General features: G+C 44.9%; 1 protein-coding gene across 2 annotated transcripts in view; it reads left to right on the forward strand.

Annotated features, from left to right (window-relative positions):
• The window catches only part of LOC118371767 (glucosidase 2 subunit beta-like), a 317,257-nt gene that overhangs the window by 215,829 nt on the left and 85,950 nt on the right, over positions 1 to 15,478 (forward strand). For both annotated transcript variants that reach the window (XM_052459258.1, XM_052459259.1), the window contains one exon: positions 8,709 to 8,780. In XM_052459258.1, the coding sequence (XP_052315218.1) occupies positions 8,709 to 8,780 (72 nt within the window). The remainder of the gene's footprint in view (positions 1 to 8,708; positions 8,781 to 15,478) is intronic.

A 15,478-nucleotide genomic window follows, 5' to 3' on the forward strand; every position in this document is an offset into this window, starting at 1 on the left:
GGAACTATGTTGTTGAATGCTAAGCTATAGTCAATGAACAGCATTCTTACATAGGTATTCCTCTTGTCCAGATGGGATAGTGCAGTGTGATGGTGATTGCATCGTCTGTGGACCTATTGGGGTGGTAAGCAAATTGAAGTGGTTCCAGGGTGACAGGTGGAGGTGATGTGATCCATGACTAGTCTCAAAGCATCTCGTGCTGACAAAATTGAGTGCTACGGTGCAATAGTCATTTAGTTCAGTTACCTTTGCATTCTTGGCTACAGGAACAATGGTGGCCATCTTGAAGCATGTGTGGACAGTAAACTGGGATAGGGAGAGATTGAATATGTCCGTAAACACACCAGCTAGCTGGTCTGCGCATGCTCTGAGGACGCGGCCAAGGTTGCCGTCTGGGCTGGTAGCCTTGCGAGGGTTAACACGTTTAAATATCTTACTCACTTCGGCCACGGAGAAGGAGAGCCCGCAGTCCTTGGTAGCGGGCCACGGGTATTATCCTCAAAGTGGGCAAAGAAGGTGTTTAGTTTGTCTGGAAGCAAGATGTCCGTGTCTGCAACGTGACTGGTTTTACTTTTGTAAATAAGAATAATTGTAAAAATGAAATGCATCTTATGGTGTCTGAAGGAGTTGACATAAATACAGTTAGTTGCAAATGAAGACAAATATTTGCGAGAAAATTGTTGCTTGTCCCATTTTTCAAGAATTCCTGAGCTCTTAAAACAGCAGCATTTTCTCTAAGCCTCATTGCAAAAATGGGTAAAATAGCATGAGATTAGCTATAATAATACTGCCTTGCTTGGCCCCGCGACACTGAGCTATGCCACTGATTATAGGAACACTTATTTCATTACATGCATCAACCAGCTATGAGGAGCTGGCTCTCACTGAGCAACAGGTGATCCCATTCCGCTGAACTCTGAATGCCGGGGCTCTCATCAAGTGTTTGATTTTGATTGCATTTACATTGATGTCAGAGTGATTAGAGGGACAACAGAGCCCTGAGTACGTTTGGTAGGATACTAATGACTATTAGCAGCATCGGAATGATTAGAGGGACAACAGAGCCCTGAGTATGTTTGGTAGGATACTAATGACTATTAGCAGCATCGGAATGATTAGAGGGACAACAGAGCCCTGAGTACGTTTGGTAGGATACTAATGACTATAAGCGGCATCGGAATGATTAGAGGGACAACAGAGCCCTGAGTACGTTTGGTAGGATACTAATGACTATTAGCAGCATCGGAATGATTAGAGGGACAACAGAGCCCTGAGTACGTTTGGTAGGATACTAATGACTATTAGCGGCATCGGAATGATTAGAGGGACAACAGAGCCCTGAGTACGTTTGGTAGGATACTAATGACTATTAGCAGCATCGGAATGATTAGAGGGACAACAGAGCCCTGAGTACGTTTGGTAGGATACTAATGACTATTAGCAGCATCGGAATGATTAGAGGGACAACAGAGCCCTGAGTACGTTTGGTAGGATACTAATGACTATTAGCAGCATCGGAATGATTAGAGGGACAACAGAGCCCTGAGTACGTTTGGTAGGATACTAATGACTATAAGCGGCATCGGAATGATTAGAGGGACAACAGAGCCCTGAGTACGTTTGGTAGGATACTAATGACTATTAGCAGCATCGGAATGATTAGAGGGACAACAGAGCCCTGAGTACGTTTGGTAGGATACTAATGACTATTAGCGGCATCGGAATGATTAGAGGGACAACAGCCCTGAGTACGTTTGGTAGGATACTAATGACTATTAGCAGCATCGGAATGATTAGAGGGACAACAGAGCCCTGAGTACGTTTGGTAGGATACTAATGACTATTAGCAGTATCAGAATGATTAGAGGGACAACAGAGCCCTGAGTATGTTTGGTAGGATACTAATGACTATTAGCAGCATCAGAGTACAATCTTGGAGAAGCTTAGTTGCTGTGTCTCAACGGTCACTTGAGTGCTTGGATCACCGTAACACGTCTAGTCACGATTCAACCTCAACTTCAACCTCTAGCACAGCTTGCAGCAAACAAACACAGGGTTCCCTGTAAACCAGTTCCCAGTAAACCAGTTCCCTGTAAACCAGTTCCCTGTAAACCAGTTCCCAGTAAACCATCCGATTCCAAGAGGTTCGGCGGGGTGGTGGACTCAGTCAGGCTTTCAACTTGCTCTGGAAATGTGTAATAGTAGAATGCAGAAGTTGCATGAAACAGTTGTCCTCATCATGTCAGACCTTATGTTCCCCCAATGATGGAAGGTTTGGGAACCACCACTGTTATGGATAATAAGAGCCTGAACAGGCAGGAAGAAGAAGAGAGCCAGCCTCACTCTCCTTTTCTCTCCTCCTTCCCGCGTTAGTGATGGCAGAATAAAAACACAATCAAGTTACTCAAGATATTTTTTTGAACGATATATTGTATCGTTTTGCGCTAGTTGGCTGAACCTCCAAAACCAAAAATGTCCTTCATAGCTTGTTCTCCATCTTCCTTTAAAATAGGGAGCCAATTTGTTTTCTGCACTTTTCATTTGTTTTCTCAGGGCTCTATCTCTCTCTCTCTCTCTCTCTCTCTCTCTCTCTCTCTCTCTCTCTCTCTCTCTCTCTCTCTCTCTCTCTCTCTCTCTCTCTCTCTCTCTCTCTCTCTCTCTCTCTGTCTCTCTCTCTCTCTCTCTCTCTCTCTCTCTCTCTCTCTCTCTCTCTCTCTCTCTGTCTCTCTCTCTCTCTCTCTCTCTCTCTCTCTCTCTCTCGTCCCTCTGCAGCAGACACATGGTGAGCAATATGTTTGGAACATCGAACCGCAATAATATCACAGTATCGAATCTCAATACGTGTATAATCGTGACAATCGCAATATATATTGTATCGTATCAGCACCTAAGTATGGTGTTAATATGACATCGTGAGGTCCCTGGTGTTACAATACATATCGTATCACCACCTAAGTATGGTGTTAATATGACATCGTGAGGTCCCTGGTGTTACAATACATATCGTATCAGCACCTAAGTATGGTGTTAATATGACATCGTGAGGTCCCTGGTATTACAATACATATCGTATCAGCACCTAAGTATGGTGTTAATATGACATCGTGAGGTCCCTGGTATTACAATACATATCGTATCACCACCTAAGTATGGTGTTAATATGACATCGTGAGGTCCCTGGTAATTCAATACATATCGTATCACCACCTAAGTATGGTGTTAATATGACATCGTGAGGTCCCTGGTGTTACAATACATATCGTATCACCACCTAAGTATGGTGTTAATATGACATCGTGAGGTCCCTGGTGTTACAATACATATCGTATCACCACCTAAGTATGGTGTTAATATGTCATCGTGAGGTCCCTGGTAATTCCCAGCCGTACCCTGCGAGTCATCATCGTGTACAGTCGGTGGTTCACCAGCACACTGACTCTTCCTGTTTGTTTCCCCATCTCTTTCTGTCTCTTTTTTCCCTCCCTGTCATTCACTGCCCCCTGTATTTCCCACGCTGTCTCCCCTTCCTCTGTCCATTTCGCTCAGCTTCTCTTTCTCTGCCCTCTCTCTCTCTCCGTCTGTCTGTGTCCGTCGTTGTTTCTCTCTTTCTTTAGTGTCTCGGCTTAAAGACACGGCTAACCAAACCCTATCCACCTACAGCTGCGTTATCTCTGGCCACTAACCAAACCCTATCCACCTACACCTGCGTTATCTCTGGCCAGCTAGCATTTAAATATCACTCCATCTTTACAAAGCCTCACAGCTCTTTATTAAGTCTTACACTGCAGCTTTTTCTCTCCCACGTGGAGGCGAGGGCTCAAGGTCTTCAGACTGCCGTACCGCCCCCCCCCTCACACACCCACCCACCTCCTCCATGCGTAGCCCTGCCGCGTTGTGCTGCGTTGGCTCGATGGATGGCTTTTCCTTACTGAAGGGGAGGATACAGAGAGACCGGGAGGGAAAGAGTTACCCCTCCCTTCCTTCCCTGTCTCTGTCTCTGTCTCTGTCTCTGTCTCTCACCTCTTTATCATCTCTCTCCACCTCTCTCTCTCTCTCTCTCTCTCTCTCTCTCTCTCTCTCTCTCACCTCTCTCTCTCTCTCTCTCTCTCTCTCTCTCTCTCTCTCTCTCTCTCTCTCTCTCTCTCTCTCTCTCTCTCTCTCTCTCTCTCTCTCTCTCTCTCTCTCTCTCTCTCTCTCGTGCCATCTGTTTCTGTGTTCATACAAGGATGCTTGTTGTTTAAACACCTGCTTTACTAACTTAATGAATCCTGAGGCTTGCATGAAGGACAATAAAGGAGCGTTGGTTGGGGAATTAGTTTGTTTTTATGGAAGGCTGCTGTGGATTTTTCATGTGGTTTATTTGAGTTCAGTTCTTACTCAGCACTTTAAGTGAATATAATAGTCGTCAGAAAATAAGACCACAACCCAGGTGTAAGTCAGAACAGATGATGAAGACCAACCCAGGTGTAAGTCAGAACAGATGATGAAGACCACAACCCAGGTGTAAGTCAGAACAGATGATGAAGACCACAACCCAGGTGTAAGTCAGAACAGATGATGAAGACCAACCCAGGTGTAAGTCAGAACAGATGATGAAGACCACAACCCAGGTGTAAGTGAGAACAGATGATGAAGACCACAACCCAGGTGTAAGTCAGAACAGATGATGAAGACCACAACCCAGGTGTAAGTCAGAACAGATGATGAAGACCACAACCCAGGTGTAAGTCAGAACAGATGATGAAGACCACAACCCAGGTGTAAGTCAGAACAGATGATGAAGACCACAACCCAGGTGTAAGTCAGAACAGATGATGAAGACCACAACCCAGGTGTAAGTCAGAACAGATGATGAAGACCACAACCCAGGTGTAAGTCAGAACAGATGATGAAGACCAACCCAGGTGTAAGTCAGAACAGATGATGAAGACCAACCCAGGTATAAGTCAGAACAGATGATGAAGACCACAACACAGTTAAAAGTCAGAACAGATGTTTGTGCATGTGTTTGATATGTTTCTTTAAAGTCATGTAATGCTTATGTATGTGTTGTAAAAGACATGGGCTCCCAGGCAGTGCTACTGTTAAGGCATTACTGGTAAAAATGGGGCTGGACTGTTGATGTTGATCTCTCTCTCTCTCTACCCCCCATCTCTCTACCCCCCCTCTCCCTCTCTACCACCCCTCTCCCTCTCTACCCCTCTCTCTCTACCCCCTCTCCCTCTCTACCCCCTCTCCATCCCCCTCTCTCTACCCTCCTCTCTCTACCCCCCTCTCTACCCCCTCTCTCCCTCTCTACCCCCTCCCTCTCTACCCCCTCCCTCTCTACCCCCTCTCCCTCTCTACCCCCCTCTCCCTCTCTACCCCCTCTCTCTAACCCCCGCCCTCTCTACCCCCTCTCTCTCTTCCCATTTAACATTTAACATTACACATTTAAGTCATTTAGCAGACGCTCTTATCCAGAGCGACTTACAAATTGGTGCATTCACCTTATGACATCCAGTGGAACAGTCACTTTACAATAGTGCATCTAAATCTTAAAAGGGGGGTGAGAAGGATTACTTATCCTATCCTAGGTATTCCTTAAAGAGGTGGGGTTTCAGGTGTCTCCGGAAGGTGGTGATTGACTCCGCTGTCCTGGCATCGTGAGGGAGTTTGTGAGGGAGTTTGTTCCACCATTGGGGGGCCAGAGCACTACCCCCCCTCTCCCTCTCTCTTCCCCCTCTCTCTCTACCCACACTCTCCCTCTCTACCCCCTACTCTCTCTACCCCCTCTCTACCCCCCCTCTCCCTCTCTCTACCCCCCCTCTCTCTCTCTACCCACACTCTCCCTCTCTACCCCCCTCCTCTCTCTCTACCCACACTCTCCCTCTCTACCCCCCTCCTCTCTCTACCCCGCCCTCTCCCTCTCTTCTCTGATATTCATCGTTTTCTTTCATCTTTCTTTTTCCTCTCTCTGCTTTTGACCCCTCCCCCTCCCCGACCCACATCCACTTTCACTTCAACCTTTCTTCCACCCCATCCCTTGCTCTTTCTCTTCCCCTCTCTCACTCTCTTTCATTTTGGTTGACTTGGCCTCTTCCTTTCCTTTTGTATTAGTCAATGCATTGGTTCAAATGTCAAGAACAAACCCTGCTAGCTTACCTCTGTCCGTTTCTCCATCCAGTTCTTTGATCAGTTTACTGGAGCTCTTCTCTGTCTTTTCCACTCTCTGGCGCTCACTAGCCAACATTAACAACGGCCTGCACTAATTGCTAGCTTCTCCAGTCTCCTGAGTCTGGGTAGAAAAGCTGTGCGTGGCCACCAGTGGCTCCTTGTCAGAGAGTTGAGACAAAATGGAGGCCAACAGGGCTTTGTTCAATAATGCTGGCCTGTGTACGTACACAGTACCAGTCAAAGGTTTGGACACACCTACTCATTCAAGGGTTTTTCTTTCTTTATTTTTTACTATTTTCTACATTGTACAATAATAGTGAAAACATCAACACTATGAAATAACACATATTGAATCATGTAGTAACCAAAAAAGTGTTAAACAAATCTAAATATGTTTTATATTTGAGATTTTTCAAAGTAGCCACCATTTGCCTTGATGACAGTTTTGCACACTCTTGGCATTCTCTAAACCAGTTTCACCTGGAATGCTTTTCCAACAGTCTTGAAGGAGTTTCCACATATGCTGAGCACTTGTTGGCGGCTTTTCCTTTTAATCTGCGGTCCAACTCATCCCAAACCATCTCATTTGGGTTGAGGTCGGGTGATTGTGGAGACCAGGTCATCTGATGCAGCACTCCATCACTCTCCTTCTTGGTCAAATAGCCCTTACACAGCCTGAAGGTGTGTTGGGTCATTGTCCTGTTGAAAAACAAATGATAATCCCACGAAGCGCAAACCAGATGGGATGGTGTTTTACTGCAGAATGCTAGATAAATTCAAAATAAATCACAGACAGTGTCACCAGCACAGCACCATAATACCACCTCCTCCATGCTTCATGTGGGAACCGCACTTGGAGAGGTCATCCATTCACCTACTCTGTGTCTCACAAAGACATGATGGTTAGAACCACAAATCTCAAATTTGGACTCATCAGACCAAAGGACAGATTTCCACCGGTCTAATGTCTATCGCTCGTGTTTCTTGGCCCAAGCAAGTCTCTTCTTATTATTGGTGTCCTTTAAGTAGTGGTTTCTTTGCAGCAATTCGACCATGAAGGCCTGATTCATGCAGTCTCCTCTGATGTTGAGATGTGTCTATTACTTGAACTCTGTTAAGCATTTATTTGGGCTGCAATTTCTGAAGCAGGTAACTCGAATGAACTTATTGTCACGTTCTGTCCATCGTTCATATGTGTTTTCCTTGTTTTAGTGTTGGTCATGACGTGAGCTGGGTGGGCATTCTATGTTGTGTGTCTGGTTTGTCTATTTCTATGTTTGGCCTGATATGGTTCTCAATCAGAGGCAGGTGTTAGTCATTGTCTCTGATTGGGAACCATATTTAGGTAGCCTGTTTTGTGTTGGGTTTTGTGGGTGATTGTTCCTATCTCTGTGTTTTGCACAAGATAGGGCTGTTTTTGGTTTTCCACGTTCATTGTGTTGTAGTGTTCATGTTTATCTGTTTTTTGATTAAACATGAGTCAATATAACCACGCTGCGTTTTGGTCCTCCTCTACTTCACCACAGGAAAACCCTGACACTTATCCTCTGCAGCAGAGGTAACTCTGGGTCTTCCTTTTCTGTGGCCGTCCTCATGAGAGCCAGTTTCATCACAGCACTTGATGGTTTTTACGACTGCACTTTAAGAATCCTTCAAAGTTCTTGAAATGTTGTGTTAAAGTGACCGTCATGTCTTAAAGTAATGATGGACTGTCATTTATTTGTGCTTATTTCAACGGTTCTTGACATAATATGGACTATCTTCTGTATACCACCCCTACCTTGTCACAACACAAATGATTAGCTCAAACACCTTAAGAATTAAAGAAATTCCACAAATTAACTTTTAACAAGGCACACCTGTTAATTTAAATGTATTCCAGGTGACTACCTCATTTAGCTGGTTGAGAGAATGCCAAGAGTGTGCAAAGCTGTCATCGAGGCAAAGGGTGGCTACTTTGAAGAATCTAAAATAAAAAATATATTTTGATTTGCTTAACACTTTTGTTGGTTACTACATGATTCAATATGTGTTATTTCATAGTGTTGATGTTTTCACTATTATTGTACAATGTAGAAATTCCATGTGGTATTTCATAGTTTTGAAGTCTATTATTCTACAATGTTGAAAATAAGTAAAATAACAGTGAACCCTTGAATGAGTAGGTTGTGTCCAAACGTTTGACTGGTACTGTGACTGGTACTGTGACTGGTACTGTGACTGGTACTGTGACTGGTACTGTGACTGGTACTGTGTATTAAGGGTCTGATTACCCAGACACAGATTAAGCCTAGTCCTGATATTAAAAAGCAATCTCGATATCCATTGAAAACTATATTTTAGTCCAGGCTTAATCTGTGTCTGGGAAACTGTACCAATGTGTTTTCCACATCCGTATATTTTTCTAAATGAACTGTACACATCAATGGAGATTAGTGCAGATATGTAGAGTGAAAATTACACCATTCTATGTTCAACAGGACATGGTGAAAGTGACTCATTTTCTAAAAAAATATATATATATTTTTTTTTTGTTCTATTCTTCTCTGAAGGTATATTTACGAGCTGTGTCCCTTCAGTCAAGTAACGCAGAAGAGTGCTTCAGGAGAAGTGGTGTCCTTAGGGTGAGTACCTCGTTAATGTTCACCGGTGTTACCACAGTTTCAACCTGTGCCGGTTTCCACCTCGTGACGCCATGGCTTTTTGGAGGACTATGGCTTTTTGTTCAGCTATCCTCTTTAAAAGCCATCCCTGGCTAACCGCAATTAAGTCCTATTTTTAAAAGGCTATACGTGTTTAAATCAATCTCTTTCACCTTCTCGGGGGAAAAAAAGGAATGAATATACGTTCGACAATGTGCCTGCTATATTTATTTGGGATGTGTTGTTCTCACATGCCAGTCCCAAAAACTCCTTCATTGTTATGATGTTGCGTGTGGATTAAGACCAATATTTCCGCCTGATATTGATCTTTTTATTGTTCTTCAATATCTGTTAGGCATACATGTGACCTTTAATCAATTGCTAACAAATCTCTATTACGGTTATCATACCTTCTGATCAATTTGAAAAAGGGGGGTGGACTTCATTATACTGGACTGGGTTGTATTTCTGTGAAGGGTTTCCATTTCATCTGAATTATACTGGACTGGGTTGTATTTCTGTGAAGGGTTTCCATTTCATCTGAATTATACTGGACTGGGTTGTATTTCTGTGAAGGGTTTCCATTTCATCTGAATTATACTGGACTGGGTTGTATTTCTGTGAAGGGTTTCCATTTCATCTGAATTATACTGGACTGGGTTGTATTTCTGTGAAGGGTTTCCATTTCATCTGAATTATACTGGACTGGGTTGTATTTCTGTGAAGGGTTTCCACTTCATCTGAATTATACTGGACTGGGTTGTATTTCTGTGAAGGGTTTCCATTTCATCTGAAGGGTTAAAGGCCTTTTAGTTTCTCCCAAGGGGATATGTCTGTGAGGGGATCTGTGGTAAGGGGATCTGTGGTAAGGGGATCTGTGGTGAGGGGATATGTGGTGAGGGGATCTGTGGTGAGGGGATCTGTGGTGAGGGGATCTGTGGTGAGGGATATGTGGTGAGGGGATCTGTGGTAAGGGGATCTGTGGTGAGGGATCTGTGGTGAGGGGATCTGTGATGAGGGATATGTGATGAGGGGATATGTGGTGAGGGATCTGTGGTGAGGGATCTGTGGTGAGGGGATATGTGGTGAGGGGATCTGTGGTGAGGGGATCTGTGGTGAGGGGATCTGTGGTGAGGGGATCTGTGGTGAGGGGATATGTGGTGAGGGGATCTGTGGTGAGGGATATGTGGTGAGGGATCTGTGGTGAGGGATCTGTGGTGAGGGGATCTGTGGTGAGGGGATCTGTGGTGAGGGGATATGTGGTGAGGGGATCTGTGGTGAGGGGATATGTGGTGAGGGGATCTGTGGTGAGGGGATATGTGGTGAGGGGATCTGTGGTGAGGGGATATGTGGTGAGGGGATCTGTGATAAGGGGATATGTGGTAAGGGGATCTGTGGTGAGGGGATCTGTGGTGAGGGGATCTGTGGTGAGGGGATCTGTGGTGAGGGGATATGTGGTGAGGGGATCTGTGGTGAGGGGATCTGTGGTGAGGGGATCTGTGGTGAGGGGATCTGTGGTGAGGGGATCTGTGGTGAGGGGATATGTGGTGAGGGGATCTGTGGTGAGGGGATCTGTGGTGAGGGGATATGTGGTGAGGGGATATGTGGTGAGGGGATATGTGGTGAGGGGATCTGTGGTGAGGGGATCTGTGGTGAGGGGATCTGTGGTGAGGGGATCTGTGGTGAGGGGATATGTGGTGAGGGGATCTGTGGTGAGGGGATATGTGGTGAGGGGATATGTGGTGAGGGGATATGTGGTGAGGGGATCTGTGGTGAGGGGATATGTGATAAGGGGATCTGTGATAAGGGGATCTGTGGTAAGGGGATATGTGGTAAGGGGATCTGTGGTGAGGGGATCTGTGGTAAGGGGATCTGTGGTGAGGGGATCTGTGATAAGGGGATCTGTGATAAGGGGATATGTGGTAAGGGGATCTGTGGTGAGGGGATCTGTGGTAAGGGGATCTGTGGTAAGGGGATCTGTGATAAGGGGATCTGTGGTAAGGGGATCTGTGGTAAGGGGATCTGTGATAAGGGGATCTGTGGTAAGGGGATCTGTGGTAAGGGGATCTGTGGTAAGGGGATCTGTGATAAGGGGATCTGTGATTGGATCTATGATAAGGGGATCTGGGAGTGGATACTACCCACCACTGCGACCTGTACGCTCTCGTTGGCTGGCTCTCGCTTCATACCCGTTGCCAAACCCACTGGCTCCAGGTCATCTACAAGACCCTGCTAGGTAAATCCCCTCTTATCTCAGCTCGCTGGTCACCATAGCAGCAGCCACCTGTGATAAGCACTGTGGCTCCAGGGGATATCTTTGGTCACCCCCAAAACCAATTCTCCTTCCAGTTCTCTGATGAGGGGATCTGGATGACGGGAACTACAAAAATCTCTGAAACTGGAAACGCTTATCTCCATCACGAGCTTTAAGCACCAGCTGTCAGAGCAGCTCACAGATTACTGCACCTGTACATAGCCCACCTATAATTTAGCCCAAACAACAACCTCTTTCCCTACTGTATTTATTTTGCTCCTTTTCACCCCATTATTTCTATCTCTACTTTGCACATTCTTCCACTGCAAATCTACCATTCCAGTGTTTTACTTGCTATATTGTATTTACTTCGCCACCATGGCCTTTTTTTGTCTTTAACTCCCTTATCTCACCTCACTTGCTCACATTGTATATAGACTTATTTTTCTACTGTATTATTGACTGTATGTTTGTTTTACTCCATGTGTAACTCTGTGTCGTTGTATGTGTCGAACTGCTTTGCTTTATCTTGGCCAGGTCGCAATTGTAAATGAGAACTTGTTCTCAACTTGCCTACCTGGTTAAATAAAGGTGAAATAAATAAGGGGATCTGGGATTGGATCTATGATAAGGGGATCTGGGATTGGATCTATGATAAGGGGATCTGGGATTGGATCTATGATAAGGGGATCTGGGATTGGATCTATGAAAGGGGATCTGCAGAAATCTATGGTAAGGGGATCTGGGATTGGATCTATGATAAGGGGATCTGCGATTGGATCTATGATAAGGGGATCTGGGATTGGATCTATGATAAGGGGATCTGCATTGGATCTATGATAAGGGGATCTATTTGGATCTATGATAAGGGGATCTGGGATTGGATCTATGATAAGGGGATCTGGGATTGGATCTATTAAGGGGATCTGGGATTGGATCTATGGTAAGGGGATCTGGGATTGGATCTATAGTAAGGGGATCTGTGATAAGGGGATCTGGAATTGGATCTATGATCTGGGATTGGATCTATGATAAGGGGATCTGGGATTGGATCTATGATAAGGGGATCTGGGATTGGATCTATGATAAGGGATCTGGGATTGGATCTATGGTAAGGGGATCTGGGATTGGATCTATGGTAAGGATCTGGGATTGGATCTATGGTAAGGGGATCTGTGATAAGGGGATCTGGGATTGGATCTATGATCTGGGATTGGATCTATGATAAGGGGATCTGGGATTGGATCTATGGTAAGGGGATCTGGGATTGGATCTATGATAAGGGGATCTGGGATTGGATCTATGATAAGGGGATCTGGGATTGGATCTATGATAAGGGGATCTGGGATTGGATCTATGATAAGGGGATCTGGGATTGGATCTATGGTAAGGGGATCTGGGATTGGATCTATGGTAAGGGGATCTATGATAAGGGGATCTGGGATTGGATCTATGATAAGGGGATCTGGGATTGGATCTATGATAAGGGGATCTGGGATTGGATCTATGATATGGGGATCTGGGATTGGATCTATGGCAAGGGGATCTGGGATTGGATCTATGGTAAGGGGATCTGGGATTGGATCTATGATAAGGGGATCTGGGATTGGATCTATGGTAAGGGGATCTATGATAAGGGGATCTAGGATTGGATCTATGATAAGGGGATCTGGGATTGGATCTATGATAAGGGGATCTGGGATTGGATCTATGATATGGGGATCTGGGATTGGATCTATGGCAAGGGGATCTGGGATTGGATCTATGGCAAGGGGATCTGGGATTGGATCTATGATAAGGGGATCTGGGATTGGATCTATGATAAGGGGATCTGGGATTGGATCTGTCCACCGGTGGACATTGGTCTTGTATCAAGGTGTTTCGGTGCTACGGTATGAAAGGGCTATACTCAACCCTATGTGTAGAACTTTAATATCTCTTTTGTAGAATGTGTTGTTTAATTTTGGAGCGTTGGCGTGTCGGTGCAGAGAGTCGGTGTGCAGGCTGCGTATGTACCTGTGAAGCCATGGGAACCTGCAGAAAGGTGTATTACTGGATCCATTAGTTCTAACTCACGTCCTTTCCACCCGCCCCGTGAGATATCTATCTATCACGTTGGTCTTTTACACCATTCTATTTGTCTTCTCTGCGTGATCACATTATGCTCCCCTTGCCTGTCTTGTTGCCTCAGTTACTGTCAAACTTATATTTATCTCCTTATCACCGTTTTTGCTGGTGTCGGGAGATTTGAGGTGTTGATTATGGGATGTCGCTCCCCTGTCCTCTCTCTCCTCTCTCATTATCCTTAATCGTCAACCATCAGACACTTTATAGGGTACAATTATTGAAATGCTATTCTATTGACATTACACTTCTCTTTAAAAAACTTTTAATGTGCTTTTATGATTGACTTAGACTCCTCGCGAGCCTTGATTTTGACGCCATTTGGGCCACAAAGGTTAAATACTTGTTTTGAAGCATTGACAAGGAACGGGGCTTATATTACGAGATGTTTTTTATTTTATTTTTGAATTAAGTGTCAAAACATTTTCCGTTTCAATAAAATTATGTTATAAGATGCCGGTGGCAGCAGTTCCTATCTGTTTAGAGTTGGGAGGGAAACATGATGTGGCAGCAGTTCCTATCTGTTTAGAGTTGGGAGGGAAACATGACGTGGTAGCAGTTCCTATCTGTTTCAGTTGGGAGGGAAACATCTACTGGTAGCAGTTCCTATCTGTTTAGAGTTGGGAGGGAAACATGATGTGGTAGCAGTTCCTATCTGTTTAGAGTTGGGAGGGAAACATGATGTGGTAGCGGTTCCTATCTGTTTCAGTTGGGAGGGAAACATGATGTGGTAGCAGTTCCTATCTGTTTCAGTTGGGAGGGAAACATCTACTGGTAGCAGTTCCTATCTGTTTAGAGATGGGAGGGAAACATGATGTGGTAGCGGTTCCTATCTGTTTCAGTTGGGAGGGAAACATGATGTGGTAGCAGTTCCTATCTGTTTAGAGTTGTGAGGGAAACATGATGTGGTAGCAGTTCCTATCTGTTTAGAGTTGGGAGGGAAACATGATGTGGTAGCAGTTCCTATCTGTTTAGAGTTGGGAGGGAAACATTATGTGGTAGCAGTTCCTATCTGTTTAGAGTTGGGAGGGAAACATTATGTGGTAGCAGTTCCTATTTGTTTAGAGTTAGGAGGGAAACATGATGTGGTAGCAGTTCCTATCTGTTTAGAGTTGGGAGGGAAACATGATGTGGTAGCAGTTCCTATCTGTTTCAGTTGGGAGGGAAACATCTACTGGTAGCAGTTCCTATCTGTTTCAGTTGGGAGGGAAAAATGATGTGGTAGCAGTTCCTATCTGTTTCAGTTGGGAGGGAAACATGATGTGGTAGCAGTTCCTATCTGTTTAGAGTTGGGAGGGAAACATGATGTGGTAGCAGTTCCTATCTGTTTAGAGTTGGGAGGGAAAAATGATGTGGTAGCAGTTCCTATCTGTTTCAGTTGGGAGGGAAACATGACGTGGTAGCAGTTCCTATCTGTTTCAGTTGGGAGGGAAACATCTACTGGTAGCAGTTCCTATCTGTTTCAGTTGGGAGGGAAACATCTACTGGTAGCAGTTCCTATCTGTTTAGAGTTGGGAGGGAAACATGATGTGGCAGCAGTTCCTATCTGTTTCAGTTGGGAGGGAAACATGATGTGGTAGCAGTTCCTATCTGTTTAGAGTTGGGAGGGAAACATCTACTGGTAGCAGTTCCTATCTGTTTCAGTTGGGAGGGAAACATGACGTGGTAGCAGTTCCTATCTGTTTCAGTTGGGAGGGAAACATCTACTGGTAGCAGTTCCTATCTGTTTCAGTTGGGAGGGAAACATCTACTGGTAGCAGTTCCTATCTGTTTAGAGTTGGGAGGGAAACATGATGTGGTAGCAGTTCCTATCTGTTTAGAGTTGGGAGGGAAACATGATGTGGCAGCAGTTCCTATCTGTTTCAGTTGGGAGGGAAACATGATGTGGTAGCAGTTCCAATCTGTTTCAGTTGGGAGGGAAACATCTACTGGTAGCAGTTCCTATCTGTTTAGAGTTGGGAGGGAAACATGACGTGGTAGCAGTTCCTATCTGTTTCAGTTGGGAGGGAAACATCTACTGGTAGCAGTTCCTATCTGTTTCAGTTGGGAGGGAAACATCTACTGGTAGCAGTTCCTATCTGTTTCAGTTGGGAGGGAAACATCTACTGGTAGCAGTTCCTATCTGTTTAGAGTTGGGAGGGAAACATGATGTGGCAGCAGTTCCTATCTGTTTCAGTTGGGAGGGAAACATGATGTGGTAGCAGTTCCTATGTGTTTCAGTTGGGAGGGAAACATGATGTGGTAGCAGTTCCTATCTGTTTAGAGTTGGGAGGGAAACATGATGTGGTAGCAGTTCCTATCT

This window comes from Oncorhynchus keta, chromosome 13, assembly GCF_023373465.1.
Source record: "Oncorhynchus keta strain PuntledgeMale-10-30-2019 chromosome 13, Oket_V2, whole genome shotgun sequence".
Lineage (NCBI taxonomy): Eukaryota > Metazoa > Chordata > Actinopteri > Salmoniformes > Salmonidae > Oncorhynchus > Oncorhynchus keta.